Genomic DNA, 20,397 nt, shown 5'->3' with positions numbered 1-20,397 from the left:
TAGAACCCAGCAAGGAGTCAACTACAGCTAATAAAAATATTTCACAAAAACAGGAGAGGAGAAAATTAAAAAGAAAGTTACAAATACAATGGAGTTTGGTCTTGTACTCACTTCAGTCAATTAAGATTTGAAAGGATTCATGTATGAATTGATCATTGTAAACAATGCATTTCCACCAGTCTCCAGAACGTAGAAACATATAGGATATAAATCAAAGGAGCCCATCTTGCTGTGTTGCACCAACTGTGTGTTTCTTCATGTCTTTTAAATACTACATTATTTTAAAACTTTCTCCCTACTGCTGTTTAGGAACTTCTGCTTGCTTGGTTTATCAAACTGCACCATCTGCTGCTGAAAGAGACTTAAAAAAGAGATCAGTTCTGCAGTCATATCCTGCACCACCAAAGAGCCCATCACCAGATATTGCAAGTAGTACAGCCACAGGTAATGACTGCCAAACGGTGAAATATCAGAAAAATATTTGTGTGATCCAGTGTATGTGTTTTACATAATCAACTGATCTTACAGTAAGAGTTATAATTGTATTTCACTATTTTAAGGGAGAAACAATGTGAGAGGGAAAATAGGGGGCCGGAGTGGAGGGCGGGATGGGGGGGGGAAGGATAGGGGGGAAGGAACACCCACACCACAGCGAGGAGAAGGAAAAAGCTGCACTCTGCACCGAGGGACATGAGGGCCCATGCGCGGCAGCAGAACAATGCTGCAGTACAAAGGGCGTAACCGCCATGCCTGAGTGCATCCCCGGCCTCGCTCCATCCTTGGGTGTGGAACTCGTTAAGTGTCCACCGCCTCAGGAAAAGGGCAGCTCTGACCATATCCAAACAATGCTGGTCACGGCAATGTAAATAGCCCACTTATCTCTTTTGTTGTATTTCTTTTCTTTCACTATGTTTTTATCTGATAACGCTAATGTAAATTTCAACCACATGTATAGTACAAGGGTGCAAATTATTTATAAACTCAGTTATTTTTAATGCAACTCTACAAGTGAATGGTATGATGATTCGACTTGTCATAAACAAAAAACTCCAATAAAAGCATTTAAAAGAAGTACTTCACTTTTTTAACCAGTATTATGTTTGGCTGCTGGACTGGATGGTATATAATGGTTGAAAAATTTGTCAACATTTAAAATTTGCGTAAAACTGCTAAGGATTCATTTCTGTATATCAGAAAGCTGTTTAAGCAATGATCAAAATCGTATAGAGAGAGAAGGATTTTCGATTCTACAAATGAGCCCTTCCAGGGGGATTTTCTGGCTGTTCTCACCAGCGGTATCTTTTGGCTCTGCCAATGGCGAACCCCACCGCAGGTTTCCCGGTAGCGGGGGGCGGATTCAATGGGAAATCTAATTGACAGTGGTGGGACCAGAAGATCCCCTCCTGCCATGGAGAAACATGCTGCGGGAACATGGAAAATTCCCCCCCACAAAGCACTTTTACTTAAATATGCAAATCTTTGGAGGGAGAGTTGGTATACTAGTTTTATTAACCATCAACTGCTTCTAATGGGTGTGATTTACTGGCCTAATCGCACCTGACTCGGGATACGAAGAGGTTGTTAAATCTTTTGCGAGGCCTCTCCCGAGATTTACGATGCTCATTATGCCTTGCGAGATCTAACGACCTTGTGAGGCATCACGATCTGGATCATGCCCACAATGAGTAGTTAGCCTCACTTGAATATGTCTCTGCCGGAGTTACCCAAGGCGCGGGAGCTAACGGCCTCGCCTTGGAGAACCCGGCCGGGTGGTTGTGCTCTCGGCAGGGTGATATCCTGGCACTCCCGATGCCACTTGGGCACCATGGCACTGCCAGCCTATCACCCCGGCAGTGCTATCTGAGCACTCTGGCAGTGCCTCTTCCAGTGCCAAGGCGCTCATGTGGTGTCTTGCCCATGCCAGGGATCAGGGCTTGCGGAGCTCTGTCCTTATGAGCCGGGGTGTGAGGAGCTCAGGGACCCCCTACTTAGTACGTTGGGGCATTGGGTGGGCCCCGAGGCCGCACGGAGGATCCATTTTTAAATGGCCACCCTGATCTCTTTCTGCACTGGCGTTAGTGCAGGAATTAAGGGCGGCCTCAGTGGGGCGTTTCTCGGCGGGGCCCAAAAAAGAAGCAGTCTCATTTAATAGCGAGGTCAATCTCAGTGCTGCAAGCGCTGGGAAGCACCCCACTAAAGGCGTCCACAACAGGACTCTGTTTATTTTCCATTAAATCGCGCCAAAGGGGCTGGTTTAGAATAGTGGGCTAAATCGCTGGCTTGTAATACAGAACAATGCCAGAACACGGGTTCAATTCCCGTACCAGCCTCTCCGAACAGGCGTCGGAATGTGGCGACTAGGGGCTTTTCATAGTAACTTCATTGAAGCCTACTCGTGACAATAAGTGATTATTATTATTACTATAATTAACGACTGAAAGTAAATTACTCAAATTGTAATTCAATAAAACACTGCTATCTTTTTTTAGGTGTTCAAACTAATGTTTTGTGTTTTGTACTTTAGTTAAAGTTGCCCTGCTACCTACTGGTGATGTCATGACTGTGGCACTTCCCATCTGCCTCACAGCAGGGAAGCTAAAGGAACAATTTGGAAAAGAATTGAAAGTACCAGCACGTGTACTGCAAATAACATGTGACGGTAAGCCTGAAGCAATTAAAGAAATTGTGCGAAAGAAACGATATGTGCGTTTACCGAATTGCTATTAACTGTATCATTATAGGTCATGGAATGTTCCAGCATAGCAATTAGTCATTTTGCCCCATCAGTTTTGTGCCAATGTTTTATTGGCATGAACCACCTCTAAGTCCACCACTACTATACTATGTCAAACAACTTCCTTTTTGAAAAGTACTCATGGACTCTGCTGGAACAACAGTTTGTGACAGAAGATTTCACAATCCAAGAATCTGATTTTCTTAACCTTCCATTTAGTTATTTCTATGATTGCATGCTGTCTCATTATTTACCTACAGGTTCATCTTTCATTTTCTCAATGCCTTTTATCAGTTCAATAACCAAACTCTTTCTGCACCTGTGGTGATATGCATATGCGTAGCAATTTAAATGTTGGCTGTACGACTTCCGACCATCAGGTGGGGAAGGTGATCCATCATGTGACTGCACAGATCGGGAGTTGGTAGTAAGTCATACTAGAGGACAGTCGCATTAGAAGTAGTTCCAGGAGAATTCACTTATTCGTTACTGTATGTAATATGTTAGTTATGTTAGTTTGTTAGTTATCTTTCCATGTGTTAATTTTGTTAATAAACTATCTTACTAGTCAAAGAACTAGATGTTCTGTGTGCATCTTTACCATGGCCACAACACAGAACATAACATGGTAGCAAGCGTGTAGAACAACTGAAGATAACTACGGAGAAGATGGGATGAAACAGACTGAAGAAAGAAAAAATTCTTCCACCTACCTGGTAAACTACGGGGCAACTGGAACCTAACACACGGAAAGACTGTGAAGTTCGAGATTGAAGGTCTGAAGGCATCTCACCAGCTTCAAGTCACTGATAATGTTGATGAGAATTAGCGTACTTTTAAGCAGCCATTCTAGCTCTATGTTGCAGCCCTTGGCCTGCAGGCACAGCCTGATGAGAGGTGTATTGCTTTGCTGTTCAGAGTAGCAGATCCTCAAGCCATCAAAATTTATAATACCTTTGCGTTCGACAGCGAAGTGGACAGCAAGAGCTTCGATGAAGTAATAAAATACTTTGATCGACATTGCTCACCGAAGAAAAATGAAACTTTTGAATGTTATATCTTTCACACACGTACTCAGAAGGCAGACAAATCTTTTGATAGTTTTGAAGGCACAGTCATGCAATTTTAATACTTTAAAGTTGTCGATGATCCGCGATCAGATAGTGTTTGGGTTATAAAATGACAAGGTACATAAGAGGCTATTAAAGGAAGTTGAGCTTCACTTAGAAAACGCAATCAAGATTTTTCATGTCTGTGAGCTAGCTGCACAGAAGATTAGTACACTCAATCTGAAACATTTTGGCTCCAATGTGGATGAAGATGCCAATGCAATAAGCATTGTGACTCAGATGAATAAGAAATGTGGTCCCAATGTGGGCGGCCATTTTAAGCTGCCAACTGGGTCCGCCATTTTATGCCAGCAAATTGGCAATCTACATTTGCCATGACAGTGTCCAGGATTTGGCAAGGTGTGTTCCAAGTGTGGCTGAACAAATCACTTTGCGAGGCAATGTTTTTCACGTCCATCAGTGGACCAAATAGGATCAGTCAACGTGATTGATCAGCTGTGCATTGAAGACCTGTTTTTCGTTGATCTGAATTCAACTGAGGACACGATGAGTCCGAATATGCAAAGCAAAGAAGTCTTATCGGTTGTAGCAGTAGTGATAGTGATTCTGAGTCCATGGAAGACAGATGGACGATTCCATTGATGATTGATGGCACTTTAATTAAATGCAAGCTCAACCCGGGAGCCAACCTTATCATTTGAATAGGCTGAGTCAAACCGACAGTCGTCAATCAAACAAGACTGCTGAGAGACTACAATGGGAAAGAAATTGCTTTGTTAGGAACCTGTGAGCTTGAAGCATGGGTACAGAACAGAAGTAACGTTATCACATTTTCCACGGAAGCGTGTGAGGCACTGGAGCTAGTTGAGTGGCTGTACATTCCAGACAGCACTACGACAGAGGATGATTGCAAATGGCAATGAGATGAAGTGGCACAGTTATCTGATGAGGTAAAAGTAAAAGTCAAGCTGGAGGAAGATAAACCAAATGAAGAGATGGAGGAGCCTATAGGAATTCCAGAGTTATGGTTAACAGTCTTCAGGAATGTGCATTTGCTCAGTGACATGATACAGGAGCATGATGATCCCATCCTAAAGCAGTTACAAGTTTCAATGCTCCTGTGAAGTGCTTTGGAATGTTTGATAATGCCCCCCCCCCCCCAAATGTTTGATTATGTTAATGGTGCTATATCAATACAAGTTGTGGTTAAACCAGTATATTTTTCAAAATGTTGAGAAGAATTGCATTTGTAATTTTTCATTTATATTAGGAATCTTGTGCCTATTATCATTTTGAATTAATGACTAAAGTTTTGTACCTCAGCCTGATACGTATTCCGAAGCATCTCATGAAAATTTGAGTGTTGATGAATTAACATTCTTCTCTTATGTTTTAGGCAGAACGGCTAAGGATTCTGAAACACTTGTAGATTTAGGAGTCAGACCACATGGCTCTATTCAGCTAGAACTGGCATCCGCTGAACCTGAAAAATACCCAATCAAACTAATTAGACCACAGCAGGAATGTGCCACATCTGATGTGATAACTGTCAAATTTCAAAAAGGTAATGCAAAAGGAGGCATCCTTGTGGATATTGTAGACTTGACAAATCTATTCAGATTTGTACAAGAATGCAAAGCTTAACAGCAATTAGTTTCATAAATGGAGAATTTGGATTCTGGAGAAACTAGATGAACAAAATGGATCTTTTTTTAAATTCTTGGCCATTTTTTAAAATTCTTGACTTTTTTTTGTTTTTTTAACCTTGTACATTATAGTCATATGATCAGTTCTTGAGCTTTTTTAAAAGTTAGAATATCCAATTCATTTTTTCCAATTAAGGGGCAATTTTGCGCGGCCAATCCACCTAGCCTGCACATCTTTGGATTATGGGGACTAAACCCACGCAAACACGGGGAGAACGTGCAAACTCCACACGGACAGTTACCCTAGAGCCGGGATGCTGGGGGACCTGGTGGGACAGGAGATGCATTGGTGGAATTTTGGCAGTAGACTCTTGAGGTTGGCCTTGAAGTTCCCGGCCACGATGAACAAGGAAGGTTGCGTCTGGCCGGATCCTGAATGCTGGTTGCGATTTTGGGGGGGGAGGGTGGGGGGCATTTTCGCGATCCGGTTGGGCCCGAGGTTCTGCAAAGTTCGGTCTACTGTTCAGCGTGTTTTGTCGGACATTGTGCTGTGCAATATCTCTGGTACACTGCAATTCTGGCTGGTAATCTATGAAAGCAATAATGATCAAATGGCATATTGAAAGTGGTCCATAGTTTGCATTCTTTTTCCAGAGGCAAATTCAAAAAGCTGCTTTTTACATCTGATTTGGTGAATAGGGTATTTTTAGCTAATTTGGCAAGACACTCATCCACTGATGCCATCGGGTGGATCTCGCATTCCACTGATTTGTTTAATTGAGCGAAATCAACAGGCTTTGGGACTCTGCCCATTCCAGAACATCACTTTGTCTGCATGGTTATTGGAGAGGAAACCTCCTGATGTAACGTGCTCAATTTCACTTTTGACTTTGTCCAGGAATGGGTGAGGGACTTTTCTTGGTGTGAATCGGTAAATTAGTTTTGCATCAGCTCTTCAGGTTACATGATATTTGGTCTTCAGCTTTCCTCAACCTGTAAATAATGCTGAAAATGCATTCCTAAGAGTATCACTGTACTGCTGATCAGCAACTTAAACTTCTTTGTAATGCAGCTTCAATTATAAGCATGTTTTCTAGCTCAATAATGATCATTTTTGGTTCTGTATAACATACAGAGTTTCATTGATTTCTCCATCCTGCATTTTACTCTTACCAATGTGGTGATATGTCTGTAAGTAATATCATAGGTAAAGACACACCATGCAATCTCAAGACAGTGTTCATGTGACTAGCCACAGTGGGTTATAAAACAGACAAGTGGACAGTTGTGCGAGGGTAAACCCAGAGGAGTTCTAAGATAATTTGCTCTGCAACAGATCATTATCTTACCACGTGTTATTCAGTAAAGATCCTGGTCTGGACGAGTCAAGTCGTTTTGCAGATTCCTTGCTGGACATCAAACACCGAATACAACAGCCAAGTGTTGACCTATGACTTTCAGTCCTGCCAGAATCTTGTAGCTGGATGGATGAATGTGCTTGAGCTATTTTACTTTGTCAGCTAAGACGGAAACACCAGCCCCTTTGAATAATTTTGAAAATCTGTGGGGTGTCCATCCATTTCTAGTTTAATGCGGCAGTAATTATTTTTTGTTGCATTCGCTTCCTAGGTGCGTTATTTGCCTTTTCTATGGCTCTTCCACTTCTTCTTCAATCTGGTTTGGCCTTGTTATGTTTTTTTTTCTTTTTGCAGGATGCCTGTTTTAGATCGTCAGACAATTTAAAAATGTTCTAACTTTCGTCAGTTGTGACATTCTGCTCCCCAGTAGGGCATTCTTCCTGCTTGCGCAGATATTTTCCTCTATACCGAGAGCATTTCAATATGGTGGTTGGCGTTCTTTTCCCCAATTTTCACAGGCTTTTGTCTTAGTACTTTCCCTCTTATGTAGGCTGGATTCTCCGCCACGCCACTTTTCAGCCTCGGCCCGCTGGCGGATTCTCCGTTACGCCGGCCGGTCAATGGGGTTTCCCAGTGTGCGGAAACCCCCGGGCGCCGGCAAAACGGAAAATTACGCCGGCGGAGAATCCCACACATGCTCTTTCCCTCTTCTGTTCAAAATTTTAAATGTTTCCATGGGCCATCACTTTCCACAAGAATAACTGCTCTATTTAGTTTTCTGAGCTCAGTCTGTCCACAATTTGTACTCTCTTAGTGAGAGTTAAACTCTCTCCTGTTTGCAAGAGATCTGATACAGCTTCGTCGATTGCAATATAATGAATCTCGCAGTATTCTGTAGTTACAATTTTCAGCTAGCCTGTATAGACCATTGATGGACAAATCCATGCATTCACCCTTTTTCTGTTAATAAATTTTTTTTTTTTAAATAATTTTTATTGAAGAAATTTTTCAAAATACAAACATTTTAACCCCCCTACATTTACATTTAAATTATAACAAAACAAAGTCAAACCCCCCTACTTAACAAAAAAAAGAAAAAAGTCCCCCCCCCCATCTCGCGCGTCCCCCCCCCCCACCCCCGCCGGCGAACCGCCAGTCAGACCAACTTATCATTTCTAGCAGCGTCCTCGGGCAGGCCTTGCCCGTGCCACCACCGCTACCGTACTTCCTTCGTCTTGGTCCCCCCTCCCCCCCCCCCCTCCCCCCCCCTCCCTCCCGCCCTCCCCTCCCCTGTCACGGCCTCAGTTTCTATCTCTGATCCAAGAGGTCTAGGAAGGGTTGCCATCGCCTGAAAAACCCCTGCACCGACCCTCTCAGGGCGAATTTGATCCTTTCCAATTGGATGAAGTTTGCCATGTCGTTTAACCAGGTGTTAACACTCGGAGGCCTTTCGTCCCTCCACTGAATCAAGATCCTCCTCCGAGCCACCAAGGACGCAAAGGCTAATATTCCAGCCTCCCTCGCCTCCTGTACCCCCGGTTCCACCCCAACCCCGAAGATCGCAAGTCCCCATCCTGGCTTGACCCTGGACCCCACCACTCTCGACACCGTCCCTGCCACCCCATTCCAGAACTCCTCCAGTGCCGGACATGCCCAAAACATATGTGCATGATTCGCAGGGCTTCCCGAACATCTAATACACCTGTCTTCACCCCCGAAAAACCGACTCATCCTTGTCCCCGTCATGTGGGCTCTATGCAGTACCTTAAATTGAATGAGACTTAGTCTCGCACATGACGACGACGAGTTGACCCTCTCCAGGGCGTCTGCCCATGTCCCGTCCTCTATCTGTTCCCCCAGCTCTAACTCCCACTTATCTTTCAGCTCCACTACTGGTACCTCCTCCACCTCCTGCATAATCTTATAGATGTCCGAGATCTTCCCCTCCCCGACCCAGACCCCTGATAGCACCCTATCACTCACCCCCGTGTCGGGGAGCGCGGGGAACCCCTCTACCTGTCGTCTGGCAAATGCCTTCACTTGGAGGTACCTGAACGTGTTCCCCGGGGGGAGCCCAAATTTCTCCTCCAGCTCTCCCAGGCTCGCAAACCTCCCCTCTATAAACAAGTCCCTCAGTTGTCTAATACCCGCCCTCTGCCAGCTCTGGAATCCCCCTCCTGTGTTTCCCGGCGCAAATCTGTGGTTCCCTCTTAGTGGTGCCCCTATCAGACCTCCCACTTCCCCCCTGTGTCGCCTCCACTGCCCCCAGATCTTGAGGGTGGCCGCCACCACCGGGCTCGTGGTATACCTCGTGGGAGGGAGCGGCCATGGTGCCATTACCAGTGCCCCTAAGCTTATGTTGCCGCAGGACGCCCTCTCCATGCGCTTCCAGGCTGCCCCCTCCCCTTCCATCATCCACTTTCGTACCATCGATGTATTTGCCGCCCAGTAATATCCTGAAAGGTTGGGTAACGCCAGCCCTCCACTATCCCTACTCCGCTCCAAAAAGACCCTTCTAACTCTCGGGGTGCCATGTGCCCACACATACCCCATGATACTACTCGTTACCTTCTTGAAAAAGGCCCTGGGGAGGAAGATGGGCAGACACTGGAACAAAAACAAGAACCTCGGGAGGACCGTCATTTTAACTGACTGCACCCTCCCTGCCAGCGACAGCGGCACCATGTCCCACCTCTTAAACTCCTCCATCTGTTCCACCAGTCTGGAAAAGTTCAACTTGTGGAGGGTCCCCCAGTTCTTTGCCACCTGCACCCCCAAATACCTAAAACTTTTAACTGCTCTTTTGAAGGGGAGCCTCCCAATTCCCTCCCCTTGGTCTCCCGGGTGTATTACAAAGACCTCACTTTTCCCCAGATTTAATTTATACCCCGAAAAGTCCCCGAACTCCGCTAGTATCCCCATTACCTCCGGCATTCCCCCCTCCGGGTCTGCCACATACAACAACAAATCATCCGCATAGAGCGAGACCCGATGTTCCTCCCCTCCCCTTGTCAGTCCTCTCCACCCCCCTGAACCCCTCAGTGCCATCGCCAACGGCTCAATCGCTAATGCAAAGAGTAAGGGGGATAGGGGACATCCCTGCCTAGTACCTCGATGGAGCCCAAAATATTCTGACCTCCTCCCGTTTGTTACCACACTTGCCATCGGAGCTGAATAGAGCAGTTTGACCCACTTGATAAATCCCTCCCCAAACCCAAACCTTTCCAACGTCTCCCACAAGTATTCCCACTCCACCCTGTCAAATGCCTTCTCCGCGTCCAACGCTACCACTATCTCCGCCTCCCCTTCCACTGCTGGCATCATAATCACATTTAACAATCTCCGGACATTTGTGTTAAGTTGGCGTCCCTTCACGAACCCCGTCTGGTCTTCATGGACTACCCCTGGCACACAGTCCTCTATCCTGGTTGCCAGGACCTTTGCTAACAGCTTGGCGTCAACATTCAGGAGGGAGATGGGCCTGTAGGACCCGCACTGGACCGGGTCCTTGTCCCGCTTCAAAATCAAGGAGATCAGGGTCTGCGACATTGTTGGGGGCAGAACCCCCCCCTCGCGCGCCTCATTAAAGGCTCGCACCAGCACTGGACCCACCAAGTCCACAAATTTCCTGTAAAACTCCACCGGGAACCCATCCGGCCCCGGCGCCTTCCCCGCCTGCATCTGGCCTATCCCTTTAATTAGCTCCTGCAGCTCTATCGGCGCCCCCAACCCTTCTACCAGCTCCTCCTGTATCTTTGGGAACCCCAATTTGTCGAGAAAGTTCTTCATTCCCCCTCTCCTCTTCGGCGGTTCAGACCTATACAATTCCCTATAGAAGTCCCTAAAGACCCTATTCACCTCTTGCCCCTTCTGCACTACGTCCCCACCCCTCTCTCTCACTCCCCCAATCTCTCTGGCTGCATCTCGCTTACGAAGCTGGTGTGCCAGCATCCTGCTCGCCTTTTCACCGTACTCATACGCCGCACCCTGCGCCCTTCTCCACTGCATTTCCGCCTTCCTAGTGGTCAGTAGGTCGAACCTGGCCTGCAAGCTACGCCGCTCCCTTAATAGCCCCTCCTCTGGTGCCGCCGCATATTTCCTATCTACTTCTAGGAGCTCCCCCACCAGCCTCTCCCTTTCCTGCCTCTCCTTCCTCTCTCTGTGTGCCCTTATGGAGATCAGCTCTCCTCTAATCACTGCTTTCAAGGCCTCCCAGACCGTCCCCACCTGCACCTCACCTGTGTCATTCGTACCCAGATAGTTCTCAATGCCCGTTCTCACCCTTCTGCACACCTCTTCGTCCGCCAACAGCCCTACATCCAGGCGCCACAACGGGCGTTGATCCCGCGCCTCCCCCATGTCCACGTCCACCCAATGTGGTGCATGGTCCGATATCGCAATGGCCGAGTACTCCGTGTCCTGCACTCTCGGTATCAGCCCCCTGTTCAATACGAAAAAATCGATCCTAGAGTACACTCTGTGGACGTGGGAGAAAAAAGAATACTCCCTCGCCCTAGGCCTACCAAATCTCCATGGGTCTACCCCTCCCATCTGCTCCATGAACCCCCTTAACACCTCTGCCGCTGCCGGCCTCCTATTCGTCCTGGAACTCGATCTATCCAGCCCAGGGTCTAACACCGTATTAAAGTCCCCTCCCATGATCAGGCCCCCTGCCTCCAGTCCCGGGATGAGGCCCAGCAGGCGCCTCATAAAACCCGCGTCGTCCCAGTTCGGGGCATACACATTTACCAGTACCACATTCCCTCCCTGCAACCTACCCCTCACCATCACGTACCTGCCCTCCTTGTCTGCCACCACCTCTGCCGCCACAAACGACACCCTCTTTCCCACCAAAATCGCCACCCCCCGGTTCTTGATATCCAAGCCTGAGTGGAACACCTGTCCCACCCACCCCCTTCTCAGGCGGACCTGATCTGCTACCCTCAAATGAGTCTCCTGCAGCATTGCTACATCAGCCTTCAGTCCCTTCAGGTGTGAGAAGACCCTTGATCTTTTGACCGGCCCATTCAGCCCCCTTACGTTCCACGTGATCAATCGGATCGCAGAGCGACCCGTCCCTACTCCCTGTCGATTAGCCATGTCTTGTCCCTTGCTCGCCCCGGGTCATCCCTCCTTTTCTGACCCGCTTCCCATAGCGATGGCCCCCCCCCCCCCCACCCCCCCGGCTCTCCCCTTCTCATCCCTGGTCTTTCCAGCAGCAACCCGGTGTCCCCCCCCAGCCCCCCCCCCCCCTTCCCCCCCCCCCCCCACCCCCCCCCCCTGGCTAGGACCCCTCCTAGCCGCGATGTACCCAACATCGTACTCCCGAGAGTCAGCTGGTCTCCGCTGACCCGGCTGCTCCTGCCACATTCCGACTCCTCCCGGTTCACCCCATCTGCGCCCGTGAAAGATCCCCTTAAAACCCCAGAGAAAGACCCGCATAATCAACCCGCTCACCCCCGTCCCGTCTCCCCAACTTAACGATATAAATACCCAATGGCAACTAAATACATAAATACTTAACTACATACTTCAATAACAAAATAATTAACTAGCTATCAACTAACCATGTGCCCAACCATCACCCTCCATCAAACAGTATAAATAACCGCAGATAACCATAACCCGAAAAGAAAAAAAGAACAAAAAACCCCCCCAAGCACCCAAAGGAAAAGGGTAAGAGGGGTAAATAACTAAGGGAAATTGGAAACGGGAAGAAACACCCCATAAGAAGCCAACGACCCACAATAGAGATTTCAACAGTACAAATATACAGAAACACCCAACAACTCGAAACCTTCAAGATATTCAGAAAAGTCAACCGTTCGAGAAAAAACACCCCAAACAATCCACGAAACTGTTACCCAGTTCCGACCTGGCCTGAAAAAGAAAAGGGCCACTTGCTCAATCAAGAGTCCCCAGGCGGCTACCACCTGGTGCTCCCAGGTTTTAGTTCGTGTCCAACTTTTCCTCTTGTACAAAGGTCCAGGCCTCCTCTGGGGACTCGAAATAATGATGTTGGTCCTTGTAGGTGACCCACAAGCGCGCCGGCTGCAGCATTCCAAATTTGATCTTTTTCGCGTGTAGCACCGCCTTTGTCCGGTTGTACCGGGCCCGCCGCTTTGCCACCTCCGCACTCCAGTCCTGGTACACCCTTACCGTCGGGTTCTGCCACTTGCTGCTTTTCTCCCTTTTTGCCCACCTCAGGACTTTCTCTCGATCACTTAGCCGCTGGAACCGCACCAGCACCGCCCTCGGGGGCTCGTTTGCCCTAGGCCTCCTGGCCATGACCCGGTATGCCTCTTCCAATTCCAGGGGCGCCGGACCGGCCCCTTCCCCCATCAGGGAGCTCAACATCTCCGCCACATATCCCGGGAGATCCGACCCCTCCAGGCCTTCTTCCAGGCCCAGGATCCTCAAATTTTTCCTCCTCATCCGAGTGTCCAGCTCCTCGAAGCGGCTCTGCCACTTCATGTGGAGTGCCTCGTGCACCTCCACCTTTGCCCCGATGACTGTGGCCTCCTCCTCCCTCGCGGTCATCTCCTGCTGCAGCTCTTTAATCGACGCCTCTTGGATCGCCTGGGCTCCCACCAACCTGGTGGCCGTCGCGTTCATGGACTCTAAGAGCTCCACTTTCATCTCCGTGAAAAAACGGAGGAGAGCGGCCTGCTGCTCCTCCGCCCATTTCTTCCACTCCTCCGATGCGCCGCCGGCCGCCATTTTGATTTTCTTCCCCCGCTTTTTTTGGGGAGCTGCTGCCGTTTTTCTTGCCGCTCCACTCCGGGTACCGACCATAAAATCGGTCTAGTTCTCCTCAGGGGACCTTCCCCCACCGGGACTCGTCTTTTCAGCACCGTTGGGGCCCTCCAATTGGCCCAAAAACACCTTTGTCGCAGGAGCTTCCAAATGTGCGGCTTAGCTAGTCATAGCCGCAACCGGAAGTCCTGTTAATAAATTTTGTTCATTCAGTGATTACATTTTATCAAATGCTGCTGAAATACAAAGCAAATGCCTGGAGGTGTTGCCTGCTATGAATATGGCAATCAATGAGGTTGCCCTTTTTCCTTTGGCTATCAATATTCTATTGCTCAGAGTCGCCAGGTATCAGATACCATCAAAAGGTTCAACCGGATATCGATCAAAGAGCCAAACACCAGTTAGTTAGTTCAAGATCAAGGGTATTTTATTTACACACACAATTAATCATGCAACATAGACACTACTAGTTAAACTATACCTATCAACTATGTCAACCTGTACTTAACTTCAGGCACCCAACTTAGGTCAGAGGAACAGTGGCCTTTGTTAGTGGTCTGTAGCAGTAACTGCTGCTCAACTGGGCTCATCAGTCTGGTAGCAGGCATTGAACTTCAACTTTCTTCTGGTGGTGCTGCAATTGGAGATAGACGTTGCCGGAGCGCCAGGCCCAAGAGAGGCCGAACACATGGTGGTCTCTCTCTTTACCCTTGGAGGTTTTTGCGCTGTTTTGGGCGGTCCTTCAGTTTGGACCCCATAAATTGGGTAATTCTTGATCACTGTGTTCGATTTGAACCAATGAAGGGGTGGGTGCCGTGATGGCTGGGCGTGTCCTAAGCGGTCATTTTTCCTGTTGTTTACGCTTTTCGAGTACAGGGAGTGGTGCCGAAATGTCTGGGATTGTATCGGTTGCTCAAATATCAGTCCTTTGTCTGACGGAGATGGGCCATCAAAATGCTAATCGGTTGGGGGTTTCGATACCGTCTGGATTCTTCGCTCACAAATATACCTTCAGGCTCTGAGCCAGCCTGAACCTTACATTGGCCATTTTTCCCGTTATGCTTTGTGACCGTGTGTTTCTTATTGTAAGTGGCCATCCCAGATGGCTACAGAGGACTTTATCGTAAGAGCTTGAATTTCCCCTCCAAGGAGAACTGCGTTTTATCTATCTTGTATTCATTCCTGAAATGAAGCTCATTACTGATGGCAGTCAATTCCCCTGACATCATGAACAGCAAAATGTTGAACTTAATTCATCTTGTGTATATTTATGCAATTCATTTACAGTGAGGCATTTATTACAGTTAAAACAAGAATCTAAGGTGCCAAGTAACGTCATTAAGTCTAATCTGCAAACTTCACTGAACAAAATTATTGGAGAAAAATACACTGGTTCAAAGGGTTGCTCAGAAAAACAAATGGATACTCTGAAAAACAATTAAGAGAAAAGTAAACACTGATTTCTTACAGATGACGGTGCAGATTGCTGTGTGGTGGTAGAAATTGAAAGACTTCCCTATCAAAAGCCCTTTCTAGGTGGCTACAAACACAAGTTCACAGGAACAGAATTCCATCATGCAGGAACACAGACTACACACAAAAGGAGAACAGACTGTCGTTGTGTGGAGAGGTTCTGCAGGGAGACACAGGTAGAGTCAAACACTTTGGTTGTGTGATATGTTTGATTTTAAAATAATAAAGCCGTAATCTGTTATTTTGTTTTGTTCGAAGTTTATGAAAAATTCCATATTATTTTCTGTAATAACCCTCACGAGATCGATGGGGACAACCTGATTGATATGCTATTTACAGGCAGTCTCTCATCCAAGTACTAACCAGTCCTGCATCTGCTTAGCTTCCGAGATCAGGCATTTTCAGACTAGTATGGCCGTAGGCGTAAAGTTGTCATAGTCCCAAATGACCATAGGCTGCTTCCCATTTGAGGGGGAGAGCTGACTGTTGGTGATCACCACACCTCAGGCTCAGATGGTGGGGCCTTTAATGAATAACGTCAGCTGGTAGAGGGATTGAACCCGCACTGCAGGCCTTGCTGTGCATCACGAACCAGCCGTCTAGCCAACTGAGCTAAACACAAGGGGCTCATGGAATACGAGCTTCCCAGCTAATCAGCAGAGGCCCATCAGCTGGGGCTCATAGAAATCACTTCATAATAGCCAACGCGGATTGGGACCGACATGATCGGTAGTCCCAGTTGGGATCTTTGTGCTGTATGCCGGGTGCGCCATTTTCTTTAGGCAGAAAATAAATTGTCTTTTGGATTTATCTTCTCGGGACTCCTGAGCTTTTATGTTTTCAAAGTCCTTTACCTATCTTTGGGAATGGATATGCTGTTTCAATGCTAATTTCAACCCTTCTATTTTAAATCGTGGCTAAAAAGTCATAAAAAGTAGTGAGGACATTTGTTTTAATTTTCCATTCCCTAGATGAAATACTGTACACCCATGTAAATCCAGCCAATAAACTGTTGAGAACGTTTTGTCCAACTGGAATAGGTGAAGTGACAGGAGGCTCTGTCATTTTGATTTTGACACTGAGATGAGCTTCCTACCACCACCTCTATGACCTCCTGTTTCTCCTTCCATAATATCATCAACTCCGTCCTTGCCTCTCGACTATATTCCCAGACAATGCTATTTTAATGCACCAGCCTCTCATATTCTACCCTGCTGCCTGTGCCCCTATCTGCACTAATTCCTGCTCCCCTATCTCCCCTGCACGCATTCATCTACATTGATTCCCAACAAGCTGTGCTTCAATTTTAAAAGGTTTGGTTGATTGACACTTTAATTGGCCTGTGGTAAAAACAATTATGAACGAATGACTTCTTAAAAATTTTTTTTAACGCGTATTGTCACTGTAAGGTTCATTGGTTCTATACTGTACACAGAGCGTACAAGTGTGTGAATGGGGTTAAGTGCCATAGCTTGTCATGGGGATACGAATGGGCATGGGAATGGAAGGAGGGGCAGAGATTAGCATGGGGAGCGTGGGTACGACCTTTTTGTGCTTACTTTTAAAAAGGTTTCCTCATCTGGACCATGGTCACAACACCTTTGAGGTGCCATATACCACAACTTTGAAACTTGTCCAACTCCATGAAATTTGTAGAGGATATGCCTATCCCTGCAATGGAGCTCTCCAGCTCAGGACGAGAGATTGCAGGCTTGCAACCTGAACCAGCCCACACCCTTAAACAGCACTGTTGAAAATCAGAAAGTCAGAGAATGGAGGCAGGAATCCCATAATTGAACCCTGGCCACGATTTCCATGAAAATCCTTACTTAAGTTCTGGAATTCCTTTCATAAATATTTTTGTCTCTCGTTTCTCTTTTCAGTCATTCCTTACCGGAAACGTCTTTAACTAATCTGCTTTAATATTGCCTTATGTGCCTCTAGAGTCATATTTTGCTTTGTGATGGTCTTGGGAAGTGCCTTGGGATATTTATTTCATTAAAGGAGTCAAATAAATATAAGTTGTTCCTGTTTTTCTTTCGTATGCTTTTGACTATTAATATGCTGGCTGCTTGCCAGTCTTGGAAAATTGGTTCTATTGTTTCCAGAGTAAATTAACATAATTAGTAACGGTTGGAAAAAAGCAATCTGTTACTGAGGAAAACAAGTGGATTCATCATTTTGTTCTCCACAAATTTCACTTCTTACAATACACGTTTGTTTTCTTCTGCCTTTTGCAAATTTATACAATAAATGTTACATTTTCTATCTAGACAATTTCTGACAAGAAACAGCAGCAACAAACAACAAATCACACCTCCACACAGATGACCAAAATTGGCTGTTACGTGTCCAACATCACAGATAAGTTGATTACTCCAGGAAGGTATTTCACTGCTGCAGAATACCATGCCTGTCGGTTGAAAGCGGTGGGTTTTAATTAAGTATATTGGCTATATTGTAAGCTACTTTTAAGTTTCTAGATCATTAGCTGCATAATCTATGGAACTTTGGTTCCACAGATGACAAGTCAACTATCAATTTGTTAATCTAGTTGCACCAAATAATGCATAATATATTTGTTGATCTAGTTGCACCAAATAATGGATAATAATTATATTTAACATGTTTTATGGGTGTCAGTACTCTAAGCTGTGTCACAATGGGGTATTTGGCCAACAATAGCATATGTGGTGAATATCTATTTTTTAAAACATCATGCTTAAATTCAATGACCCCACAGGGATGGAGAGAAGATCAGTGTCCACAGCTATTTTTTTGTGCAGCTCTTTGAGTTTTGCTGCCTGATTGTCAGTGCTGTAGCCTGTTTCCAAATGTCTAAAAGCCTTTTCAGGTGCTTGAATTCTTATCCTAAACGCCTCTCGATCAGCATTAGAAACTTATCACTCTCGCAGATTAAAAGAAAAGGAAGCTGTCGTTAATGAGATAAGATTTATTTACATATTTACAATTGCCCATTAATGCACCATCTCACTCCCAGTGCAATTCTATCTGGGAGGATTGGTCTGACCAGGCCCTGAATTAGGCCTGCTTTTATACATTGCTCATAATGAGGTGGTTGGACTCTGCCTCCTACCTGGGGAGCTCGTACTCCACAAGTCCAAGGGGGAGATCAGTGATTGTTTCCATGTGGTGCTAGTGGGGGTTCTGACAGTTTTCCAACACAACATGAAAAGTGTATTTTCAAATACCCAGGAAAACTAATTTATTGATCAGCTTTTGGGAATTGCTGCTCCAAACAGCAGGTTGACCATTCTTTATCTGAAGACCTTTTTTTATTTAAACACGTGATGATGTCTACAGCTTTTTAAAGAAAAAATTATTAAAAATAAATCTTATTCCAACTTCATTCCTTTGCAAAAATAGTTTTTAAAAAACCCCCCAGAAACACTTGCAGCCATGAGTGCAAGGTCTAGGATCAGTTAACTGCAGCAATAGTGGAGGAAATAGATAATCGAATTTACAGTCCAGAAGGAGGCCTTTTGGCCCATCAGGTCTGCATCAGCCCTTGAAATGAGCACCATACTTAAGCCCGCGCCTCCATCCTATCTCGTAACCCATTAACCCTACCTAACCCCTAACGGCGCACCTCCGAAAAACACGTGGTTCGGCAATGAGAAAATGCAGCCCATGGTGTGCTGTCAGCATTTATCTGAAGGGCTTAAGGGCAATATTTCATAATCCAGCAAATGATAATCAATTGGAGTTCAAAAGGCTTCTTATAAAGTTCCATATGTGAAACTCATCAAGGAAACTCATGAGTACCTGCAATCCACCTCAACGAACTAGTAGATGTTTAGCCATATGTGCTGTTGGTCCCTTAACACGAGCAGATTCTTGGGAAATTTCCTTCCCATCAACCAAAACAAATTATTCTTAAATCGGTGTAAATCACTGCTAAAGACATAAGGCGCAATCTAACCGATTCAGAATAGAGTGCTGGGGCGGGCGCGCTTAGCTGGGTGTTTCCCATGCTTGCAGTGCCGAGAAACACCATGCTATCTACCAGGACTCTGGTTCTATTCGGGACCTCTGCGGGGAACTCCCCGACGAAGCCACACTTAGTCCCGTTTCCTGCACTGAGGAACTTCGCTTGCCGAAACGTCTCAGTGCAGGGAGATATTGGTACGCAATTTAGAAACAGCTTCCTCATCTCTCACTTCCTGAATCCCCCCCAAAGCCCCAACCCACCTATAAGGGGGACTTGGGGGCCCCCCTCACGCCAAACCTCCCCGACACGGGGCACAGGGACCCTGTCCAGCCTGGCACCTTGGCAGTGCAACCTGGGCACGATGGAAATGCCCCTAAGTTGGATCAGGCAACTTATCCTGCACAGGACATGGATTTTACTTTATAAAAGGCCTCACTCCACACTTCTTCATCCAAAATAGACCCTGCGAAAGTGTAGTGGGCAAAGAACCCGGGGACAAGGAGTCATTGAACATGTCCATCATCAATGGAGTTAATTGATTTGCAAATGTTTTATGAAATTCGATTGGACACCCATTGGGGCCAGGAGCTCTACTTGTTTGCATCAACCCAATACCTTTTAGTATCTCCGCAGGGCTTCACAGGGCCTCCAACTCCTCCCATCTCTTTCTTTCCACCACTGGAAAGGACAGTGCACCTCCCCCTCCCCCGACCTTGTAAAATGCCTCAAAAGCTGCACTAACCTTTTCCCGGGAGGGGCAAATTTCTCCCCGGGAGGTATGCCACTCATACCTAACCTGTATGCTCTCCCGGGAAGCTGTCTGCTGCCTCAGCTGATGGCAAGGCCTGCTCGTAAAAAAAACCTGTCAAGTGCCACAGCAGGCTCACTGCTTTGCACGTGGACAGCAGATCAAACTGCACCTGCAGCTTCTTCCTGCTCACCAGGAGCTCTGGGGTAGGATCACACGAGTACCTGCGAACCACCAACATCTGCTGTTCCACCTTTATTCTTCCTATCCATATGGCCCTTATATAATATTATCTCTCCTCTAATAACCACTTTAAGGTTTCCCAAGCGTGGAGGGTGAGACAGATTCATTCTTGTTGAACTTGACGTCCTGCTCAATGGCCGTAGACGTACGCCCGCAGAACTCCTTATCTGCGAAATAGCTCTGCATCCAACCTCCACAGAGGCCGCTGAGCAGGACCTGACTCCAAAATCAAGTCCATGATACTATAGCCGAGTTCACCACCTTCCTTACCCAAGGGATAGTCCATCCTAGAATAGACCTTGTGGATCTGGGAAAAGAATAAAAATTCCTGATCACAGATCTGCCTCCCCACCCGCCACTTCTGCTCCATGAAAGCTAACAATGCGTTGCTAACCCCCATGGAGCCCACAACTTAGG

At 46.6% G+C, this 20,397-nt stretch overlaps 1 protein-coding gene across 5 annotated transcripts in view; it reads left to right on the top strand.

Annotated features, from left to right (window-relative positions):
* The window catches only part of iqub (IQ motif and ubiquitin domain containing), an 83,091-nt gene that overhangs the window by 31,366 nt on the left and 31,328 nt on the right, over positions 1-20,397 (top strand). For all 5 annotated transcript variants that reach the window (XM_038781262.1, XM_038781263.1, XM_038781261.1 and 2 more), the window contains exons 8-12: positions 310-444; positions 2,525-2,659; positions 5,201-5,368; positions 15,035-15,213; positions 17,311-17,466. In XM_038781262.1, coding sequence (XP_038637190.1) covers positions 310-444; positions 2,525-2,659; positions 5,201-5,368; positions 15,035-15,213; positions 17,311-17,466 — 773 coding nt within the window. The remainder of the gene's footprint in view (positions 1-309; positions 445-2,524; positions 2,660-5,200; positions 5,369-15,034; positions 15,214-17,310; positions 17,467-20,397) is intronic.

Source organism: Scyliorhinus canicula, chromosome 20, assembly GCF_902713615.1.
Source record: "Scyliorhinus canicula chromosome 20, sScyCan1.1, whole genome shotgun sequence".
In the NCBI taxonomy this organism is placed as follows: domain Eukaryota; kingdom Metazoa; phylum Chordata; class Chondrichthyes; order Carcharhiniformes; family Scyliorhinidae; genus Scyliorhinus; species Scyliorhinus canicula.
Note: the sequence above shows the minus strand (reverse complement) of the source record. Positions and strands in the feature narration are given on the sequence as shown.